Raw genomic sequence first — 24,726 nt, forward strand, 5'->3', positions numbered from 1 at the left:
GTTTTTATGTGCTATTTAAAATTAAAGTGTTTGCTACATTAAGTTGCTAGAGCCACCAATGGATAAGACAAATATTCTAAGCATAAATGCATACATATATTTAAACAACTCCTGGTAAGATGTTATATACACAATCCAAGACATTATCTGTTCCTTAGCTGATTTTATAAGCCCCAAACAGTTTTCTTAGGGAATAACAGACATTTAACAAAAAAGGGAAACTAAAGTTTGGAGGGAAAAAAAAAGGGAAACTAAAGTTTGGATGATAGTTTTCCAACTTCAGCAAATATATACAGTATATTGCTGAACATATTTACGGTGCTTGAAGAAACAGGCATGGCCATCTCAAAAGGAATGAGTAATAGAGCAATCCCACTGTCCCTCCCTACCTCCTCCTCCTCCTCCTTGCATGTGAGAGGAACTGGGAGGGGGTTGGATTGGACTGAGATGTTTCCCTCTGCCAGTCTTGCCAACTATTGGCAAGACGGCCAGGCAGATCACTCTTCCATCTGCTGCTGAATGGGCAAGTGGGTGAGATTGCTGCTGGTGAGCTTCCTGCTAGCAGCAGCCCACAGAAAGCCCCACATTGGAGGTGGCACCTACTCTCTGCCCCAGCCACCATGCATAGCATGGCTGTGAATGAGGTGATGGCCTCCTGCTGGGTGGGACTTGGGTTTGTAGCCAAAGAAGGGCATGTCAAATAATGCCAATAAATATTCTGACTTTTGGAACAACAAAGACTGCTTATGTTTGCTGGACAAAGGGGAGACAACTCCTTTGAAAATGTTAAGGAATGAGTACCACATATTGTATGAAACAAGGGCCAAAGCCAAGTAGTTGTGGAATACCTAGAGAGGTGCTCCTGTCTCCATCATTATTAACTTTCAGGATTCCTGTTTCCCCAGGCATTTAGTGGCTGAAGAATACTGTTTTCAGTATAAGTTTGGTACTCATTTTCATATTATTTGCGAATAGATTCCCCCTCCCCCCAGAAGCAAATAACATGGAAATGAGCACTAGACCTGCACTATATTCCACTATCATTCCAGAAGTGGTTTTTATGTTGTGTGAAAGCTCAAATATAATGTAGAACCTATCAAGGGAAAGTCATGAAAGCAAAATAAACTGCCATGTGAATGTGGCCTTTGGCCCTGACTCTAGTTTGAGCTGTATGGGGAGCGGGAATTCCCCTCATTAGTGTCATTTTGTGTGTTATCTTTTTATGCATTGTGTTTGAGCCTGCAATCCAGCACTGGGACACATGCAGGGTAGAAGAGTAGTAAAATGAGGCTGGGTTTTTTTTGATAAGAAGAAACAACAAAATTACTTGGCCAGTGGACTTAGCTGCAGCATTCCCTGTATCACAGCTACAGCTTAAATGCGGGCAGTTTTGCTCTATGCTAGCCAGGCTATAAAAGATATCCAACCTGAACTGTTACTACTGTACTTTCGTAACAACCAAGTGAAATGTAATTCACTTGACTACTGGTGTTACAGTAACATGGCTCCTGGCAAGGTAAAAGTATTTTGACAATATAAAAATAAAACTAATCAGTGTGTATATTGGTGGGGGGGGGGGCGGAGAGAGACACGCAACTATGTTATCACAAGCTATAATGGCCACTCCATTTTTCTTCAAAATACCATCATTGTTAATGTTATCTAGTGTCACCCTTTTTTTGCAGAGGGCTGATAATTACATTTAAAGCAATTTGCCCCTAAAACCCATTCCTCATCAGTTATAGTCACAATTTAATGTCAGAATGCAGAGCTTTCTGTAGAGAAAACCAATTATTTTAAAATGCCAAACAAGATCAGATTGAGGAAAAACCACACACTAATACTTAAGTTGCGCCTCTACAGCTGCTGTTTCTTGGCACTTAAACAACCTCTTCATGGGTTTATCACTCGGGGCTTAACCCAAGCCCTTAAGAATGCTTCTGTATCTTTTGAGCTGTAGGAAAATCTCTATTAGCTGGCAGCCATGAACTGCCCCCACTCTCCTATCTTCAGGCACAGCAGCCATTACAAAGATGACAGGATGTATTTTAAGCCCGTCTGCAGCCAGAGTTCACCCATAGCTAAAGAGCTGCAGAGTTCTTGTATGGCTACGCTTCCTATCTGCACAGTACAAGCTATTGTACAGAAGGCTGTCCACAAGCACTCCATATTTTGCTACACGGATACTTGTCACATCAGCTGATGAAAAGCTCATGTTGGCCCAAACCTTCATTGATATGGGTTGGATACTGACTACCTGTGTGCAGAACTCTGCCCTGGGGGTGGGGCTCCTGTTTACCCTTCTCCTTGCAGTCCCTGTGCCCATTAAAGAGCTGCTCCAAATGGCTGGGACATCCTTGAGAATAGTGTGAGAGTGGGGAACAGGCTGAATGGAGAATTAGTGAAAAAAGCCTCCGACTGTGCATGGGAATGCACCTCTAGCAGAAACGTTCCCTTCATTGAAATGAACGGGAAAGCCATGGCAGGCAGATTTGTGGTGGTTGTATATTGTGGGATTCACCCCTCATGTTTAGGAGCTATTCATCAGAAAATAGTCATCCCTGGCTTATCCCCCCTCCCCGGCAGTGTAATTTGTTCAAGAAGCTGCATAGCTCAGTGGTGTACATGCGCTGCAGACAAAATGGACCAGGTTCAGTCCCAGACATCTCTCATCAAAACATGAAAGACCTCCATCTGAGAACCTAGAGAGCTGCAGCCACTCAGAACGGGATATATTGGTCACATGGAGAAGATGCCTGATCTGGTACAAGGTAGGCTCAGCAATCACAATGTAACTTCTCATTATGTTGTCCTCATAGGGTCTCTGCTCTTGATGCCAGAGAAATACAGTCGTACCTTGGAAGTCGAACAGCTTAATTCCCGATAGTTTTGGCTCCTGAACATCGCAAACCCGGAAGTGAGTGTTCCAGTTTGAGAACTATTTTTGGAAGATGAACATTTGACGGGGCTTCCGTGGCTTCCGATTGGCTGCAAGAGCTTCCTGCAGCCAATTGGAAGCCGTGTTTTGGTTTTCGAATGTTTTGGAAGTTGAACGGACTTCCGGAATGGATTCCGTTCGACTTCCAAGGTATGATTGTATGCAGTTACATGAGAGACATCTGCTTTATTCAGGCACCGACTTTCAATATGTGAGGGTGGATTGTGTGTGCTCCTCATACCAGTTCCTTCATGCCCTCTGCATGTCCAAGTGTGACCGTATGGATCAGGGAACCTTCCTGAACTCACCATGGAGGATCCCACATATTATAGAACTCAAATATTCCCCCCCCCCCCAGGGTTTTGCACTGCACAAAAGCCTCAGTGAGTTCAAGAGGCTTCTCCACTGCAGGACTATCTCTTGGGAGTATGGAGGGACACTGGGAACTGTGATGAGGACAGAGATAATGCACTCATGCACACCCTTCCTTCCTTGTGTCTTTATTTAAACCCCATTACAAATACCTACGTAGGGCTGGGTGTTAAAATTCTGAATCTGAATCTGAGTTGTATTTCACTGTACTATCTCTTTATACTTTCTTACATGTTTGGAAGAGAAGCAACCTATTTGAAATGCACCAATATCCAGAATGGAGCCTGAGAACTGATTGTGTATTTGTTGTCAGTATCACCATCTAAGAATGATATCAAAGCATTGGCACCACCTGCAGCTTGGCCAGGCACCCTCCGGTTTGCCAAAGGCATCTCAGCAGCCCTGTTCCAGACAGGAGATTTGGTTCAAACCGTGCCTCTGACAGTACTATTATATTCTCTGACATCTCAGCATGGTTAATCAAATATGCATGTGCATTTTCAATATGCATAAAGCGCAGATGAAGACAATAAAGTACCTTTCACAATCAGGTTCCCTGAGTTCCTAGCAACTCCAAATTGATTCATTGCTATGCACGTGTATACACCTGCATCTGATTTGGTAACATTATATATCTTCAGGCTGCCATCCTCTAGGATAAAGATTCTGAAGAGAAGGGGGAAAGAAAAGAACCACACAAACCAGTTAATAACAGGATATTGTGCTGAGCATTAAAGCCGTAACAATGATGTAACGTTACTTTTAATATTGGGACATTAATCATAGTTGATGTTGTCTACAGCAAACTGAGCACAATCCAGATAGATTTTCATCTCGGTGTATCATTCATCACTGTACTAGACACAACAGATTAGGCATACAAAAATTGACTAATAATCTATCAACACCAGTAGCCTGAATTCTTCTCTGCTCAGCATCAGATTCTTCTGAGGAAGGAATAAATCCACAACAAGAAGTCTAATTACGCTGCATTTCCTCAGGTGAAGAATACTCCTGATCTGAGATAATGAACTATTTACAATATGAAGTATGTGACCTATGTAATTTTCACAATATTAGAGAAAGTTATTAGTCATCTGGCATTGCTTACAATCTGACCAGTTAAATAACAAAAACAGCACAAAATGATTGCCATAACTTTGGTGCATCACTATGAGCCAATCTGTGAATTTCAGCTTCATGTTTTTCCTTCCCTAGTTCAGTTCTTCACAGTCCCACATCAGTTTGTGAACTATTGTTTTGTAAAGTCCTCGTGCAAATTCAATAGCTTTTTACTGTGACATTCTCCTAACAAGCACCTTATTGAGTCCATTTGTGGCTGATATACACATTTTGCAAGCAATATCTACTAATTTATTTTTGTATGTTATTTTCACTAATATGTGCATTTTTAAGCACATATTACTTAAGAATATAAGAAGAGCCTGCTGGATCAGGCCAATGGTCCATGTAGTCCAGCATCCACTTCTCCATGTGGCCAACCTGCAAGTAGAATTTGAACACAAGACGACTCTCCCCTCCTGCAGTTTCCTGTACTGGTATTCGGAAGCATTACTGCTCCCAACTGTGGAGGCAGAACATAGCCATCATGGCTAGTAGCCTCCCCTCTATCTATTTGTCTAACCTTTGCCCTAGTGTGTGCAGTTATACATTCCGGGGTTGGAGAACTGCACTGCAAAATTCAGAGAAGTGTGTATTTTGAAAGATGGCTGCTTTTCAGTTCCTGTATTGTTTCAGGAAGTGTAAATTAACTACAGTGGTACCTCTGGTTACAAATTTAATTCATTCCGGAGGTCCGTTCTTAACCTGAAACTGCCCTTAACCTGAAGCACCACTTTAGCTAATGGGGCCTCCCGCTGCTGCTGTGCCGCCGCCGCACAATTTCTGTTCTCATCCTGAGGTAAAGTTCTTTACCTGAGGTACTACTTCTGGGTTAGCGGAGTCTGTAACCTGAAGCGTCTTTAACCTGAAGCGTCTGTAAACTGAAGTGTTTGTAACCCAAGGTGTTTGTAACCCGAGGTACCACTGTAAGTTCATTTTTAAATGAGAACCAAATTAATTTCCCACCCTAATCATCATAGCCATAATCAAAAACCACACTGGGAGTTGTTAGGTTTGGCATAAATTTGTAAGAGTGCTCATGCACTACAGTCCCCGCTTATTATTGTACCACATCAGAGTGCATTATAATGGACAACACCCCACCACAGTGCTATCTCATTCTAACTCAAACCCAAATACTTGTGGGTTGTTGTTGGTTGTTGTTTTTTGTATTAATCTACAGAGCACCCAATTGCCATCCCTTCCCCTTATTTGACTGCAGTCCTAAAATGGGAGAGGGCAGAGTCAAGTGACCCAAAGAAAATAATCCAAGCCCCATTTTTCTGAAGAGAGAGAAAATTATTACTACTATCCATTGTATAACATTGTTGTGCCAGCTGCAAAATTCAAGAGCAAACTATAACGTGAGCAGAGCCAGAGAAACTAATTTGGAGTTAATTATCACAGGCTGTGTTCAACCAACTGTCAAACACAAGAGAATTCTCACACCTGTGCTTAGTGTTTGAGGTGATCAGGTGTCAGATTTTTTTTATTTTTATTTTAAAAAGCTAACTCCCTGGGATTTGCTTTTCATGATGGCATCCCCTCCTCTATTTGGTCCCATTGCTGAATCAGTAAGTTGCTTTAGTACCTCCGCTTTGTTTCTCTGCCTAGACTCAACTTAAAAATCTATACCGTCCTTAGTTAAGTTTTAATACATTTATATAGGTAGAGAATTGATCAAAATGGGGAGAAGAACTGGTTTGGCACATGTCTTCTGCTATGATGCTATATATTTTGTGTTTTTATGTTGTAAAGCAACCTGTGAACTTTGGGTGGAGAGTGGGATATAAAATTAATAAATAATAACAATAATGTCTGTGCTTCAATGAATGCAGGAAAGATATTCCAAGCCCTGTAACTAATGTGCAGCACTAAACACTAGATGTGCTTTGCTTCCAGTCTGTTCAATGGGGAAGTGCATTGCAGGGAAATTAAAAGTTGTGACGGTGCTGGTGAGTCCAGCCACGCAGACCCAGTTCTTGCATCAGTGCTGGGGGAGTTTGTTTGTATGTTGTTGTGTTGTTGTTTTTTAAGTGTGTGCTCTAGAGACCCAATGTCAGCTATGGGTGTAATACCTTTCAAGAACTCCAACCGCGGTAGACTAGGTGCTGGTGCCCAACCTATCATTTGACTTGGCATGTGATCAGTTGCGCAGAGCTCTCTAAGAAGAATACCATTTTATCTATTTCCAAAGGATGGAAGTCTAGTTCCAGCCAGCGGTGGAGCTTCATGCTCCGGCACCGGGGGGTGGAGAGCAGGCAGGGGTGGGGCTGGCGCATGTCCTGGAGGCGTGGCACCCAGCGCGGGCAGGGGGGCAGCCACGATGGCACCCCAGCAGGATTGCATCGCGCTCTCCCCGCACTCCTCTTCCTCCACCAATGGTTCTAGCCTGCATGTATGTGTTACTTGGGTACTGTAATGAAAGTTGGTTAAAGATCAAGGGTCTCTGGATAATAGAGGAACCCTCTTTCAGGAATGTGTATTTCTCTGCTGTGTGAAGAAGCAGCCCTGGCTGTTCACAGCAGTCACCTGCTCAAGCAGGCCCAACTCACTTCAGTTTGCAGCCTACCATGGTGAGCAAAACCCGCTAAGCCTTGTATGGTGGTCTTCTAGGTGTAGTTCCTGGCAGGCAGCAAACAGGTTTACTAAGGCCCTGGTGGAGCACTGTGTATGGCTGATGGGCTGCTTTGGGCCTAGTGGAATCACAAGTGGTAAAGATCTGTATTACCATATGGTTATATTTCATAAATAAAGAAATGGGACCCTCAGAACCATTACTTAGGGTGGCCTCAAACACACCACATCAGAAAAGAGAATACATCCCTAAGCCAGAGGGCAGAACAGGCCACAGGGCTGCTTTAGTTGAGATTCCTTCCTTGAAAGGGACTTGGACTAGCTGACTCTCACAGTTCCTTCCAATTCTATAACTATGTGATTTTTTAAAAAATTCATAGAATTTTTATGCTGTTTGATTGTAAAACAACAAATGGGATCCTCATAACAGAGGGTCCTGGTTGCACGCGGGAAAGAGCTCACCTGATAGGGTTAAAATGGGGGGGAGGAGCAAGAAGTCCTGGCCATTCCCCTGGGATCACACCAGGCGATTTTAGCCAATAGCCAGTAGGTGGCGTGATCTCAGGAGCTTTACAAATGGCAGTGTGATGCAACGGGGGGGGGGGCACTTGCTTCACACTGTTGAACCCCCTTCCCACCCTCCCTAGTTTAGGTAGAGTCGCTTGGCCTTTCTTTGGTTTTGGTCGCCTGTTTTGGAACAGGGGCTGGGTAGGATTTTTTTTCCATTTGGCAGATTGGCTTTAGCCATTTGGTTTTCGCCTACCTCTTAGCAAATCGTCACAACTTGTAAGGTAGCGGTTAGGCATTGGCTCAGTTGGATTGTGGGGAGGGGAGGTGCGGCCATCATCTGCCCCTCCAGGTTTACCCCATTTGATGATCACCCTGAGAGGTGGAGTCAGTTATAATGGGGAGTCAATGCCCAAGCCAATACTGCTCATGTTACTGTATTTCAATAAAGTTGTGGCCAAAAAAATTGCTACAAAACTTAAACTAATATAAGTGTCCATGTGTATTTATTTTGGGGGTGGGTCTTGGGGCCTCGAGACGCAGCAACAACCAACCCTGAAAGCGCTTTATATATGCAGGTGCAGATTTAGAAAGAATTACTGTAAGTTAGGTATAAATCCAATGCACAGAAATGCATTGTGGAGAAGACTCTGTGCCTGCTCAGTTTGCTTTCCATGTGCTAGCTAGCTATTGATGGGGCAACTTTGAGGAAGCTGCTGCTCTCCCTCCTTAGAATTCTTAGTCATTAAACAAGGTTTGGACTTGAAAAAGAGGATGCCTTCGGATAGAGGAATGTCTTCCATGAAGCAGGACCAAGTATCAGCATATCAGATGGGAGATTAGTGACAAAATGTATGAGAAGCTGGAAAGGTAGACTTCACAATGCTATCAGCATGCTGGCATTTCTAGATAAGAATGTCTATGCTCTTCAAAGTAAAGTAATACTTTTTAATTGGCATCACTGAGCTCTGCATCAAGCCACCAAGATAAAGGTTTATTTCCCCCAAGTTTTTTTTTTTTTTTTGGTGACATCCAGTGACTAAAATAGATAAAGAAAGGAGCTTTTCAAACACTTCACATTGTCTGAAAATCTTGTATGGTTACCCTTGTGGAGTTGTCTAGTGCTTAAATGCTTGAATTAAAAGAAGATAAATGATACATTATCGTTGGAAAGAATCACAGATTCTTTCTCTTTTCCTCTCTGAAGATGCCCTGTTTGGGATGCCATAATATATAAGGGTTGAACAAGGGGGAGGGACAGAATTATTAATATTCTATAAACTGCTACACACTGAGAGCAAACTAAAAGCTCAATGAATGTGCATATTGAGTGAATCTGTTATGGATAGAGTTTAGACTTTGTGGCCCTTAGAGAAAACAGTAGAGAAAAGGCATTTTAATAACAATGATAGGTAATGTGTGAGTGGCAAGATGACATAGATAAAAGGAGGAACTAAACTGAGTACAAGTAAGTAAAACTGGGCCAAAACTAACAAAATGAATTTCAATAGGGACAAATGTAAGATTCAATACTTAGACATGAAAAATCAGTTGCACTGATATACTATGGGGTACAACAATTTAAGAAGGATGTTGACAAGGGGGAATGTGTGTAGAGGAGGGCTACCAAGATGGAAAACCAAGCCTTACGAGGAATGGTGGAGGGAGTTGGGTATGTGTCACCTGGATAAGAAGAGACTGAGAGGAGATACAATAGCCATCTTCAAAAGGATGTCACATGGAGGATGGAGCAAGCTTGTTTTCTCCTGCTTCAGAGGGTAGGGCCTGAACCAATGGCTTTAAGTTACAGAAAGGAGATTCAGACTAAACATCAGGAAGAACTTTCTGACAGAAAGAGCTGTTCAGCAGTAGAATGGACTCCCTCAGAAGGTGGTGGACTCTCCTTCCTTGGAGGTTTTTAAGAAGAGGTTGGATAGCCATCTGTCATGGATGCTTTAGTTGATATTCTTGAATTGCAGGGGTTTGAAATAGATGAGCCGTGGGGTCCCAAGAATGAAAAAAGATTGAAATATTGTGTAGTAGTTAAGAGTTTTGTGGAAGGGTTCAGGAGTCCAGAGTTCAAATCCTCACTCGGCTATGAAGCCCTGGGCCAGTCATCCACTGTCAGTCTAACCTAACACACACAGTTGTGAGGCTAAAGTGGGGAGTGAGAGAACCATGGACACAACTCTGAGAGAAGGAAGGGTGAGGTGGAAACAACAAATGTCCCTCAACTTAGAAATGACACCTGATGTTTAGAAAATAAGGAAGTTTAGTCCACTTCGGTGCTGTATAGAAGTGGATGAAATATGCCAAGGAAGTGAAACAGACCAAGAAAGCAAAATACAAATATTCGTGGAGATATGCATGAAACATTAAAAAAATTGAATTGTAATAATCAGCTTGTTTTCCATCTTTTTTTTTTAGTTACAACATTTATATACTGCCTTTTCTAATGCATACTGTGTGGCATTTGCAATATCAGTTTTAAAGAGAGGGTGTGGTACCCAGTGATGACATCCTGTTTGTGCAACAGACATATGTTCTACCAAACGGGGCTTCCCTTTTTCTCCTCCATCCCCCAAGGCTCCTGTGTGTGTTCCCAGAATTGCTCAGGAGGGATGGGGGGACCCTCTGGAGCAGAGTGGGGGGGGGAGCACAGGGGGATGCGGGGTGGGGGGAGAGAGGAAGAAGTCCCATCCTGGGGGAACTTTTCCTATAAATACAAAGACAGAGAAGCACTAAGAAACTTAAAATCAACAGTGTGAGCTGCCTGACAAAACTGCCAGTGCTGAAAAAGTGTACGAGAGATAAAAGTAAGGACAATCAGCCATTCTGTCCATCTTCTGTCTCCATCAGCAGAGTATGTGACGAGTTCATACTATGGAGTTTATAGAAAGGCCAAAAGTCACAGAATAGACTGCTCGATAGAAGAACAAAAAGTGGCCGATGTGAAGAGCCTGCTGAGCAGGAAACTGAGGTGGGCCCTGATCCTGGGAAGGCTATGGTATGTGAGAGGATAAAATAGCAAATAAGTAAGTTAGAAGAGCAGTTCTTGTTTGCAAATCAGTGCAGAACTTGGGGCTCATATTCAGCCTGGGTCAACTTTATAGGTCAAGTCCGACTGACTGTTTTCAAGGTGAAGCAACCTTATGAATGCTCCAGCATGCATTGATATCTTAAGTAATTGCGCCAACAAAAGTGATTTTTGTTTCTATACTTCTTTTTAATGTTTATTATTGTACATTGTATTCAATTTCTGTGAAATAATAATAATGATCCTGATCTTCTGACCAGTTTCTTAGACTACTTTCCTCACAAATTTATTTATACTAGGGATAAGCCACTTACACCACAATCCTACCTACGGTAAAATGGGAATGAGGCCCACTGAGCTCAGTGGAGTGTGCGTATTTGTTTGTTTGTTTTGTCAGCCACTTTATCTTGCCCTAGACAACCCAAAGCAAACAATCACACATAGATACATTAAATCAAAGAGGAAAAAGAAATACATTTCCTACCCACTTCTAAAAGGCCACAGATAGTTAAAGGCCAATTGCCTGGTTATAGAGGAAACATTTGTTTGGCACCCATAGATACATAATGATAGCACCAGGCGAGCCTCCCTGGGGAGAGCATCTACAAATGGGGAGCCACTACAGAAAAGACTCATTTTGTGTTGCCACCCTTCGGACCTCTTTTGGAGGGGGCACAAGAAGAAGGGCCTCAGATGATGATCACAGGGTCCAGGTTGGTTCATATGGGAGAGAGACAGTTCTTTAGGTATTGTTGTCATGAACTTGCATTATTTAGGTGTATGGGTCACATCTGACCTGCCAATGTTTTTCTGGGATGGAGGAGAGCATTTTCAAGGAAAGCCTTGGTGGGTTGGTTATAGCCTGGTGTATTCCATTGTCACTTTGATCAGGTGTCAGTCAACTCTAGCTGGGGGCAAGTATTTGACAAAAAAAATTCCAATCTTACTTTGCAAAATATATATCCATACAAGACAAACATGCTGCTCACAAAAAGGACTTCAGAACGGCATTTTCACCACAGCTTTTCTAACATAAATTCACTTTGGAACACTACATGGGAAGTTCTATGTTGAAGTCAAAGGTGCAAGATTTCATTATCAAGACATTCCAAACCATTCTGACAAATTTAATAGAGTTGAAAAGTCACCCTAATGAAAATTTTTCTTAATTTAGGAAGTCAGTCCCACTTAGAGATGGATTACTGATGCTGACTTATTCCCTGAACTTTAGCTTAGATTTTGTTTTTAACTATGCTCACTTCTATAAAGCCATGGCTCAGTGGATTATAATGACTCGTGCATTCAGGCATACAGTGGGCACTCATGTTTTAGGTTACCCTGCGCCCTTTGAGAGTGTCTTGCTATGTTTAAAATCAACTGGTCCAATTAGAGGTAGAGCTATTATCTTTGCTCCTGAAATAAATGTTTAATACAGTGGTACCTCGGGTTAAGTACTTAATTCGTTCCAGAGGTCCGTACTTATCCTGAAACTGTTCTTAACCTGAAGCACCACTTTAGCTAATGGGGCCTCCTGCTGCTGCTGCGCTGCGGGAGCATGATTTCTGTTCTTATCCTGAAGCAAAGTTCTTAACCTGAAGCACTATTTCTGGCTTAGTGGAGTGTGTAACCTGAAGTGTCTGTAACCTGAAGCGTATGTAACCCGAGGTACCACTGTAAATAAAAAAACACCGTGGTAGCAGTCAGAAGGAGTTCTAAAATTACTCCAGAATAAGGAGCTTTCTCTTTTTAAAATGTAAACATTGACAGTAAACCTGAGAATGGAAATACTGTGTTGCATGCTGCCATAATTAACCACCATGAACTCTGCAGTAGGCTACACTTGCTGATGATTCACATTCTTCTGTGGATGCAAAATATAGCACTATTGAACACTCAGGCTCTTGCATGGAAAAGGCTTTCTGTCGATTTTGTATATGACCAAATGTGTTCTTGTAGACCTACTGAGTTTTTGGTGTAACCTGAAGCATCTGTAACCCGAGGTACCACTGTACACTATTGTTCTGTCTGCTTCTGCCATTTATATTCATGCAGATATTTGCTTAGTTCCAAACTAGACCCAGACGGTATGTTATTTTAATAGCAGCTCCAATGGGGCTGCTGAGAAAGGTTGAGGTTTTTGGGCCATGAGGTTAAATCTCCCTCCATGCTACAGTCCAAATGCGGGGGCGGGAGGGGGAACCTTACCCAAATAGGGGAACTGTGCAAGTAGACATTATTCTTAAAGCTTGGATCTGTAACAATCCCTCAACCAAGCCTTTCTCATACTGTTGTTGTGAACATAAAAAGAACAGGGGGAAGAACACTGTATGCAATTCTGAATTCCCCGAGGGGAAGGGGAACATAAAAATATAAATAACACAAACAGTTTATATGCGATCTATGTTTGGAAGGCAAGAACGTTGTAGAGAAGAAAATTTTCATGACTATCCTATAACTAGACACTACCCCCCCAAAAAAAGACATAAAAGGAAACAGGCTTAGGCTTTTGCATTTGAGGTTTAATTCATTTAGGGTCAAATATTAATTTTGAATCTGTGTTCTTGTTTAGGTTATATGGATGCACTTTCTTCCACTGGAGCCATTGAATTAAAGAACCTTTACTCTTTCAGACATTGCTGCTAGTTTAGTAATGCAATGTGGACTATGCAACACTACATCATGCTAGGTTGACAAACATTTTGGTTTTCGAATGCCATAAACCCAGAAGTAAATGCTTCGGTTTTCAAACACGCTTCAGAAGTCAAACATGCCGCGCAGAGTCCGCTGAGTGCAAGAACCCGAGGCCTAGCTGTCAGCTATTAAGCTTTCGGTTTTTGAATGTTTCAGAACTCGAACAGTCTTCTGGAACAGATTACGTTTGAAAACTGAGGTGCCACTGTACTTTGGACAACAGGGCTCAGGTCCCACTTCCATTATGAATTTACCACATGAGCTTAGTATGGCAATGCATGTTTAAACAGGTTTTTTTTTAAAAAAATAAACTGTTTAATATTTAATATTTTGAAAATAAAAATATACTATCATTGACAGTACTGTGCATAAATGTATTTCTTTATTAGTAGGAACACTTCTCTTTCGACATTGCATTACCACATGGAAGAAATGTAGCGTGACATTTCCCACTTCCCTTTCCTACAGTCACCTGTATATGTGTGTGTGTGTGTGTGTGTGCACGCGCGCGCACACACACACACTCTTTCGCTCTCTTTGACATAAGAGACCTTTGCTCGTACTATGCAGAAACACACCTCTGAAAAAGAACAACTGTGTTCATTTGGAAGAGTCACACACACATTTAAATGGAAGTGTGAAAGAAATCAAGCTGTGATCATATGTTCACATTTTAATTAAAAATGGGCCAAGCATCTCATCTGAACAAAATATTGTTAATGACCGATTCCCTTGATCTGCAGAAAATGAAAGCATTAGATCTGTTTAGTAAGGCTAATGAGAAATCCAAAAAATAGAAACTAATCAGCATGTGCTAATAGATTTTAAACAAAGAAGTTAGCTGGTGTTATGCTTCTTCTACTCTGTTTTAAGCAGTGATACAAGTTTAATGTAGTCTGTATTTTTTTATTAAAAAAACACACTATAGAACTCCTGGTACAAAATTAAGATAATTCTTAAATAGCAAGAACGAAGAACCCGTGCAGCTCTCCGCAGGCCCAGCCACCATGATCAAGGATGATGGGATTTGTAGTCCAACAATATTCAGAAGATCCCTATCCCTGCTATATAGAAAAAACACTCCAGTGAAGAAAGGTCCACTGCCGTTACCCACCTAGTCTTGGCTCAGTGGCAGCTCAGAGCTCATCCAGACCTAAGTGCAATAGGAAACCCCAATGTTGTTCCAGTGTTTCCTATAGAAACCATGTCAATGATTAGACATCACGTTCTGGGACTTGGTTTTTCAGACTAGTACATTCTGGTGTCAAATACATATATGTATGCTCATCTGTGATATCCACATTGTTACCCATGTTAGCTATTCTGAGAAGATAAACATTTGTTAAGCAGGCATGTCCTACAGTGGTTCCGCTCCTTCCTCCTGGGCCGTGTTCAGAAAGTGGTGGTGGGGGATGTGTGTTCAGACCCCTGGGCTCTCACTTGTGGGGTGCCTCAGGGTTCTGTCCTCTCCCCCATGCTTTTCAACATTTACATGCAGCCGCTGGGAGAGATCATCAGGAGGTTTGGGCTGGGTGTTCATCAGTATGCAGATGATACCCAGTTCTACCTCTCTTTTAAATCAGAACCAGTGAGGGCAGTGAAGGTCCTGTGTGAGTGTCTGGAGGTGGTTGGAGGATGGATGGCGGCTAACAGATTGAGGTTGAATCCTGACAAGACAGAAGTACTGTTTCTGGGGGACAGGAGGCGGGCAAGTGTGGAGGATTCCCTGGTCCTGAATGGGGTAACTGTGCCCCTGAAGGACCAGGTGTGCAGCCTCGGAGTCATTTTGGACTCACAGCTATCCATGGAGGCACAGGTCAAATCTGTGTCCAGGGCAGCTGTTTACCAGCTCCATCTGGTACATAGGCTGAGACCCTATCTGCCTGCGGACTGTCTCGCCAGAGTGGTGCATGCTCTGGTTATCTCCCGCTTGGACTACTGCACTGCACTCTACGTGGGGCTACCTTTGAAGGTGACTCGGAAATTACAACTAATCCAGAATGCGGCAGCTAGACTGGTGACTGGGAGCGGCCGCCGAGAGCATATAACACCGGTCTTGAAGGACCTACATTGGCTCCCAGTATGTTTCCGAGCACAATTCAAAGTGTTGGTGCTGACCTTTAAAGCCCTAAACAGCCTCGGTCCAGTATACCTGAAGGAGCGTCTCCACCTCCATCATTCTGCCCGGACACTGAGGTCCAGCGCCGAGGGCCTTCTGGCGGTTCCCTCATTGCGAGAAGCAAAGCTACAGGGAACCAGGCAGAGGGCCTTCTCGGTAGTGGCGCCCACCCTGTGGAATGCCCTTCCAGCAGATGTCAAAGCAATAAACAACTACCTGACATTCAGAAGACATCTTAAGGCAGCCCTGTTCAGGGAAGTTTTTAACGTGTGATATTTTACTGTATTTTTGGTTTTTATGGAAGCCGCCCAGAGTGGCTGGGGAGGCCCAGCCAGATGGGCGGGGTATAAATAATAAATTATTATTATTATTATTATTATTATGTTACAAATAAGTTAAATAAATAAATAATTTGTCTGCTGCAAGATACACTGGTATTTTCCAAAGCTATTTGTAGTATGTGGAGCTGCCCTTAGATGGAAGATCTGGTCTTTAGATACAATAGTATGCTTTTTTTCCTGAATCAAACTGCAGTGAATACTTCTCTGAACAGAGGCCAAAGACTATACACAGCTTTCATTCACCTCTCTTATCTCGGTCATTCTTCTGCTCATACCCCATTCAGTACATCTCATAAAAGAAAAGTCTACAAACAATTCACACAAAAGCATCTACTCTTACAGAAAAGAGTGAAAAGGAGAGTTTAACCGAATTATAGCTTCAGCCGATAGGCCAACTATGGAGAAAAAATAAAGCGAAGAAAGCAAATGCAAGGGTAGATTTCATTGTACTCAGTCCCTCCAGTTTTCTTTAGAGGAATATTAAAATCATTAAATGAATTTATTTGTGTGCTTCTGAACTGACAGCATAATTAGGTCAAGTGAATTAGGTCTGCCTAATGACGTATTTGTCAATAGTGCCACTAGAATACATCTTAGACGCTTATGATTTTCATTATATTGTTGAGTTGGGGGGGACCCCCCTGTAGTATCTACATTCAGTGAAGGGTTGAAATTTGAGCAAACTCCTAAATTCATCCTAAATTGTTTAGCAGGGGCTGGGAATAATCCTGGCAAGCTTCCTCATGAGGCCAGCCGGACGATGGCTCTCTGGCGGCTGTGTGGTTCAAGAAACAAAAGGCTGATAACGGCCTGGTTTGTTTGATAATAGTAAGCCATCAGCAAAACACAAGACCCTCTGCCCAGTAGCTTTTGTGGTAGGATGCCTGATGCAAGCAACAGGGGACACGGTCTTTTGCAATGTGCTTGAGTTACAGAGGTTGCTACAGCGACCAGAGGTGGCAGGGGGGTGCTGGAAGTGTAAAGGGCGGAGCTGTTTTTGGCAAGTGCTGCTGGGAAGGAGAAGGAAGAAGTGGGGAGGACTCCATGTGGGGTAAAGGTAAAGGTAAAGGTACCCCTGCCCGTACGGGCCAGTCTTGACAGACTCTGGGGTTGTGCGCCCATCTCACTTAAGAGGCCAGGGGCCAGCGCTGTCCGAAGACACTTCCGGGTCACGTGGCCAGCGTGACATCGCTGCTCTGGCGAGCCAGAGCCGCACACGGAAACGCCGTTTACCTTCCCGCTGGTAAGCGGTCCCTATTTATCTACTTGCACCCGGAGGTGCTTTTGAACTGCTAGGTTGGCAGGCGCTGGGACCGAGCAGCGGGAGCGCACCCCGCCGCAGGGATTCGAACCGCCGACCTTTCGATCGGCAAGTCCTAGGCGCTGAGGCTTTAACCCACAGCGCCACCTGCGTCCCTCTCCATGTGGGGACTGACGGGCAATAGCCATGCTTGCCTGCTGGAGCAGGCTGTTAAAGAGAAACATGGGGATGGTGCTTAGGATGCTGATGAGCCCCTCTTGATGTAAATGCCATAACCTGTCTCCATCTCATTTCCCCTCGTTTCCCCCAAAGGAAACAGAAACCCTGGTTAATGCCAAGACCCCTGGAATCTTGCATCGCACAGCAGATATTGGTGTGGCCTGTAACAATATGTTAATGATCTTTCTACTTATCTGTGTGTAATTTGTACGGCAATAATACCACAGTTTAATAAAACTCCATTTAACTATGTGTAAAAGAGCCTTCTCCCTATCTCAGAGCAGATTTTAATGAGCTTTGAAATCAGTTGCCACAATTTCACTGCAAATAAAATATATACTATTAAACCTGAGGTGAATTTGGATCAAAACAGAATTCCAAATTCCAGTTGAACAGGCTTATTAAAGACGTTTGAGTAAATAAAATTATTAGCAACAATAAGTGAGAGAGAAAAATATTCTTGCTAATTAAAGAGGCAATTATATTCCATTTGTGTGTTTTTTTCTAAGCACACCTTGGGGTGTATAAACTAAAAATACAAATATTTGTCATTGGGAAACACTGTGTAGATATGAAATGTGTCATCCTTTGTGATTATCTCCTTTGCAATTCATTGAGAAGATTAAAGTGTGTGTGTGTGAGAGAGAGAGAGAGAGGAGGGGAAGCGTGGAAAGAGGGAGGAAGACAGGAACAGAAAGCACACCATGCAGATGGTGTTGTCTTGAAAATAAAAAATAAAAGCACACAACAAAACATAAATCCTGAAGTTTAAAAGTTGAAGACAATGACTTCCTATATCCAGCTATTAAGATCCTGATTTAGATTCATGGAGTGGCATTCAAAGAACCACACAACTAGGGAAGCTTTGGGTTTGTGTTCAAACAGCAGCAACCTCATGCCACATAACAACTCAAAATTGAACCCAGGAAGCCTTTTAAAAGGGTTTATTATGGGAGACTACTGTTCAAGGGGGGGGGGGGGGAGAAGTCACTGGCTGTACTCAAATTCTTAGGCGCTCCTAAATTAATCTCTTTGGTTCCCAGTCATGATGCCCAGCTTCAAAAGATGAATAAAACCACCCACTTAGTAATGTGCAGTGAAATATTAGGAGTCTGGAGCTCAGGTACATTTCTTTTAGGTTTTAAATCTCAGTTTACCTATATATTTTATTGTACAATTTTTTTAAAAAACCACTAATCTCAGATAGTCACAACATCATTAGTTGCCAAGTCTAATATTGGTGCTGGTGAACTGAAATACCATTAATTGTGAGCCATGGTAAAAGACTCAAGTCTTCAATGAAACAATTAAGAGGTTTAAAGAGAATTCAAAGGGATTTTGATGACCCTTCTGCCTAGAGTGAATCACTCCTAATCTATCTTTATTTAGGAATATAGGAAGCAGATGCACACCAAGTCAGAACATTGATATATTTAGCTCCATATTGTCTACGCCTATGAGCCATGGGATCCAGACAGAGGTATTTCCCAGCCTCCCTGGAGAAGCTGAGAAGGGAACCTTTCACATCCAACATAAATAGAATGTGCTTCAGTACTGAGCTTTAACTCTTCTATAACAGTATCCTCAACAAGGGATGGGGTAAAAAACAACAACAAACAACCCATCTTTCTGGTTCATAAATTTCATATTTTTTGTGAAGAAACCTTGTATGTAAGAAGTTACTGCCATGAGCACATCATGGAAACATAAAGATCTGTGCCCATATTGTACACCCATGTCCTATAGTTCAATCCATTCCCACCTCAGAGCCATGTTACTTAAGCACCATGACTTCATGTGAAAGAGGCATCAAGCGATTACTGGGGTGTGGGGCTGCACTCTTGGCCCCATCCATGGTCCTGGCCCCCACCTCAGATGCCACATGTTTGTGTGGTCATCTGCAGTTGAAGAAGCCCATGTGCAAGCATGTCAGTCAGCCAGTCATTCTAATGCATGGACATGTAGCAACATGCCCAACAGTTGGGCCAGGGCCCCAGGAACATAGCTCCACTCCCCACATTTTTCCTTTGCAGGTCAGTTTGAATTCAATACAGTCTGTAAAGGGGAATGTTTCATCTGACTTCATGATGATGTCATGTGACTGAGAGGTGGGCAGTCTTGTTCACCTTGCACATTGGCCCGCTGGGGATAAGTGATACTGTATATGGCTCTCTTAAGTCCTATGAGCTGCTTTCTCTGTGTGTAGGTACTAGACATGGACACACCCATTTTTCCTGTTCGATAAGTGTTTCACAGTTGTCAAGTTAAATCTCATTCCATATTCTGCATGTATTGGGCAGTTAAATTATTTCAATAATAGGATTATTTCAATAATAGGCTTATATCACAGTTAATGTACGTTTATATGTATATATTTACATCTTCTTTTTTGCATCTTGGTCTATCTGATTTCTGTCCTCCAACATCCTTTTTCTGGCAACATCTTTAACTTCCTTGAATAATTGTCTGTGTCTTCTGATTGCTTTTCCTTCCTGGTCAGCCAGGCTGCTTACTTTCTCTATGATTGCAACCCAATCACTGTTGCTGTAATCTAAGTTCCAGAAAGACTATCTCTGCATATCTATGAACATGAACTTATGAACACATAATTACATTTAAAAGAATTCTGTGCTGTGTAGACTCAGCAAAAACCTTTAGTGGGTAAAGAACAAGGGAAAGAATTCAGGTTAGTTTTGTTGTTGTAGTGGTTATCAAAAAAGGTTTATTTTTTTAACAATATGTAGAAGTTATGTATGGGGGAATTTAACATTTTCTTTAATAATTTAGCTTGCTACTGTTACTTTCTGGCTGATGGATCCTAATGTTTGAGCAAAATCTGTGCTGAACTTTCCAGAGGTGCCAATGGACCACGCAGAAGTCACAGCTCCGAGAAGGTGCAAGGGCACTCATTAAAAAAGTTTCGTACACTTTCACATCCAACAAAGGAAAACTATGAAAGTTTTGATAAATTGAGGCCAGCAAATTGTCACTTTCAGCTGAAAAGTTACAACAAAGGAAGAAATGAGAACTAAGAATGATAGGAAAGAGAGAAGTGCAGACCTTCACCTCTCTTATTGTTACTTTGAAGAAAGAAATGTTTTGTTCCTCTCCTATCAGAGTTTCTCTGTTAATGTTCTTGTCCACCTTCTCACATTTTGATATTCAGACAAAAAATATGGAACTTTCCCTTAAGATCAGCCTCCATACCAGTGGACTCGAAAGTGATCCAAATAACACAATTTTTATATAAAAAGGGGGGATATTAGAAATTACAGGCCACTTAGCTTAATATCTGTTTGGGTAAAATTTGTAGAAACCATTGTTAAAGACAGAATTACCAAGCATGTACAAGAACAAGTCTTGCTGAAGAAGAACCAGCATGGTTGCTGCAATGGCTAGTCATGTCTAGCTAAACCTTTGGAGATCTTTGAGGGTCTTACTAAGCATATGGATAGGGATGATCTAGTAGACACTGCGCATTTTGACTTTCAAATGCTTTCAATAATCTGTGTCACCAAAGGCTCAAGATTCAACATTGTCAAGGCTCAACATTGTGTATGCCATCAAATGCCAACAGTGTCCTTCAGCTCTCTATATTGGACAAACAGGCCAAACCTTACGCCAAAGAATAAACGGATATAAATCTGACATCAGGAATCACAAGACAGAGAAACCAGTAGGAGAACACTTCAATCTCCCAGGACATTCTATACAAGATCTCAAAGTAGCTGTTCTACTACAAAGGAATTTCAGAAATAGACTGGAAAGAGAAGCTGCTGAATTGCAACTTATTACCAAACTTAAAACCATGGAGAGACCTGGTCTGAACAAAGACATTGGATTCTTATCTCATTATACATGACAAAGCCATTTCTCACCTTCTCACCCCTTGCTTTTTCCTGTAAGACCTATTGCAGTCGTTAAGAGTCGTCAACAGGCTCATCACAGCTACTGCCAATCACCCATTCCCACCACCCTTCTGAGTAATACCCCTCCCCACCTTCTCACTATATAGAAGGGTCTGGTGACTTCTGTTTCAGTGTATCTGAAGAAGTGTGCATGCACACGAAAGCTCATACCAAGAACTAACTTAGTTGGTCTTTAAGGTGCTACTGGAAGGAATTTTTTTATTTTGTTTTGACAAAGGCTCAAGAGTAAGCTTAGCACTCAAGGGAGCAGTAACTTGTTAAAGACTAGGAAACAGTGAGTAAGTAGCAATACATTAACAGTTCTTACAATGACAGGATCTAAGAAGTGAAGTTCCCTAAGGAACAGTATTAGGACTTGTGCTTTTTAACTTGTCTATAAATGATCTGGATTTAATCAAGAATAATCACTATGTGACCAGGCTAATAGCTACAGCTGTAAATAACTATGTGTGTAATGATAGGGTACATCACATGGCACTATACGTTAATACAAGTATTTGTACACAGTTCTGCTATTTTAATATAGATCATATTTTAAAAACTTCTACTGCATTTCACTTCAAGTAGAAAAATATGGGCAAAACTGTAATTTAACAGAAGCAAAAGAAGTCAATAAGAACATTGGAATTACTCAAATAATTTTTTCACAGCCTTGAAATTTTTAAACTCACAATCTTGAGAAGTGGAGAAGGAACTGATAGAGCAAAAGTGATGCTGCCTGTTAGTTCTGCATAGTGTTAATGTGGTTTCAGCTGAAGTGAGAAGCAACAAGAAAAAGATATCCAAGCAATTCTGCTGAGTGGCCTGAAATTTTGCATGCATTTTCATATCTCAATAGATACTGCAAAATGTGATGACTGGAAGCATGAAGGGAAATCTATGCCTTTGATTTCTGTCACTTCACCCATTAGCCAGAAATAGAGCTGAAGTGATTAATTAAAGTTAGCAGCTAAGGAATCAATCTCATTGGTCCACTAAGTAATACAAGTACGTCATCAAGAGAAGAGATCAATTTTTATTTATTTTGCTTTTATGGTGAAACTGTCTTCGAAAGCTTGTGCTGTCCCAATTGTCTTGCATTGTCTCGGCTCTAAAAGCCAAAGCCCACAGAGGTCTATTTAATAAAATGAAAATGAACATGAACTTTCTGGTTGATGAGGACGTAATACAATGCTTAGGTAGGAGGATGACTTGGGTGCTGGGGGTGAGGAGGAAAAAAAGGGGGTGAAGATTCCAACTGAGATTCAGAACAGAAGGCAGTTTAATGTTCCACATAAGAGAAAACTAGGATCTGAATGACCAGTATCAGATACTACTTAAAGAAGGTTGTAACAACTATGGTCTGGTTTGCATGACACTGTAAGCCAAAGAACAATCTTAAGGTGTGTTCTTGGATAGAATTTTTAGTTAGTGAGGGGAGAGTTTAACCAGCAGCCCAGATTCAGATGACATACTAAGCCAAACGTTGGCTTAGCTCAGCATTGTGCAAGATTAAAAAAGGCTGGGAAGCAGCAGCAAGCAACTGTCCAGGGGTCTGCACATTCATGTTGTCTTGATAAGTCATAGTTTGGTATACTCCGTGGTACGAACCACTTCACTGTCTAAATTTGGTGCTTCAAAATGCAGAGCTACAACAACAAAACTGTTATTCACCTAGATTGCTAAAACGCCAGTTTAAAAATTATCATTGCAAAATGATTTGAAATATTTCCAAGTATTGCCAAATTTACATTCCGCCTCCAATTCTACACCATTCTTATCTGTCTAAACAGAAAGCATAAGACAGACTGAAGCACTGGAATAGGCTAATGAACTGGGAATGAGAAAACACTTCTTGTTTAAAGCCTGCTCTGTGGACTTTTGTACATCTCTCCAAGGCATATATGACCTTTGTCTTTATTATATTCAGTTCTATAATAGAGAGCATGACTTTACTGCATAGGAGTATTTAATTTTCTACCTGAGGTTCAACCTAGCACCACTGAAAGGCAACGACAGTGGAAACAGTTGCGCATGACACTGTACTGCCATGAGAACCTTTCCACATGAGTTTTACCACAACTGTATGATTAGAGTGTCTCCCTAAGGTCACACTCATTTCTTAGTATGCACAACACCAGCTTGGATTGCTGCAAACTCTCTTACCTATTTTGAGATAGAAAAACTCACCTCTGAGAAGTCTGTCAATCAAGCACATTTCCCACCAGATTCAAATTAACTACAGAACCAGAACCAAAACCTCCCTTCAAAATTAGAGCACCCAGCCCCTAGTTACGCCTCATTAATATCAAATTATCAAATATCAAAACTTCAAGAAGTTTTCAAAGAGAGGGAAGAAAAGGCGTGAGAGGCATCAAAACTAATCCCCCTATAAAATAGGCTTTAAACACTGCTGTTCTTCTAGAGAAAAGGTGCCATGAACTTCTTTCTTGTTCTCTTAGAATGGCAAGTGCACCCACCTGAGCTCCTATGAGCAATGGCTGGAAAAAAGCCCTGGCTTGAGGTATGGTTAGGAGACCACCAACAACTTTCTGAACTATTTAGAACATGGGGTCATTTGGTTATACAAAAGTTATGAACGAAAGTCCCCTGTGGTTCAAAATTAGGCTACAAGATTTTTTGCTACTAACAATGCATATCATGAGACTAAATGAACCAAACAACAGAAGAATTCTCTGATGAATACACTAGTAGAACATTTCAAATGCACATGAAACTTTTCGGATAATAAATATTTTGGCTTAACATTATGCATCACTTTTACTATCCCATATAGGCCATCTGTTAGCAATCATTGTATAGTCTTTATTTGTTAGTGTTGTGTAATGCAGCAGTTACAACACCAGTTCAGTCACTTAACTTTAGTTAAAGAGCTTCTACTGTTTGTCTTGTTTGACAATGTACCATGGAAGAGAAATAAAAGAGGTGACACATGAAATTTTCTCCTCCATATCCTCATGTGAGATGTACTCTTCTGCTGATGACGCTGGAGCTCCTCGCTCCTATTTGTGTTTAGTAGCCATCAAACTCAGAATTCAGAAGTTTTCCAAATCTGAATTTCCAACACATATCTGGCCCCTGTAGGTAAAGGGGATACATTTCTCCTCAGATACCAAAAGATGGACCATTTGGTAAAATTATCATTGTGGCGTCAAAGAGTGGGCTTCGGGTTGAAGAAACAATGACCTGATTTATTTAACCTAATATATTAAAAGGTGAATATAATAGGCTTATGTTTCCCTGTAAGACTGACAAACGTACAACTTAGAAAATATTTATGCCATTTTGGCATAAAAGCGGTGTAGAGATTAATAAATAAAAACATAAAAGTTAGAATGCTCTTGTACATGCAATAGCCAGATTACCTAGAGTCAACTTCAATCAGATTATCATTTTGTATCATTTAATTTATCTGATCCAGCAGCTCTACTTTATTTTGGCATATTTCTTCAATCATCTCACCATTTTTGAAATGATTTTGCTTCTACTTCCCAGGCTTCTCCTGCAGGAGAAAATAAGTACCATCGGATATACCCAATGATCTTTAGACATTTTTTTCTATTAATGAACAGCAGCCCACTATGTCACTGCTGTTGCTATTTGAGGGGTTTGT

General features: G+C 41.6%; 1 protein-coding gene across 7 annotated transcripts in view; it reads right to left on the reverse strand.

The window, feature by feature from the left end:
* Positions 1-24,726, reverse strand: part of CNTN6 (contactin 6) — a 196,966-nt gene that overhangs the window by 27,905 nt on the left and 144,335 nt on the right. For all 7 annotated transcript variants that reach the window (XR_014165831.1, XM_081901481.1, XM_081901480.1 and 4 more), the window contains one exon: positions 3,849-3,976. Coding sequence is in view for 6 of the 7 variants with exons in the window: in XM_081901481.1 (XP_081757607.1) it covers positions 3,849-3,976 (128 nt within the window). In the remaining variant the exon portion in view is untranslated. The remainder of the gene's footprint in view (positions 1-3,848; positions 3,977-24,726) is intronic.

This window comes from Podarcis melisellensis, assembly GCF_964234715.1.
Source record: "Podarcis melisellensis genome assembly, chromosome: 2".
In the NCBI taxonomy this organism is placed as follows: domain Eukaryota; kingdom Metazoa; phylum Chordata; class Lepidosauria; order Squamata; family Lacertidae; genus Podarcis; species Podarcis melisellensis.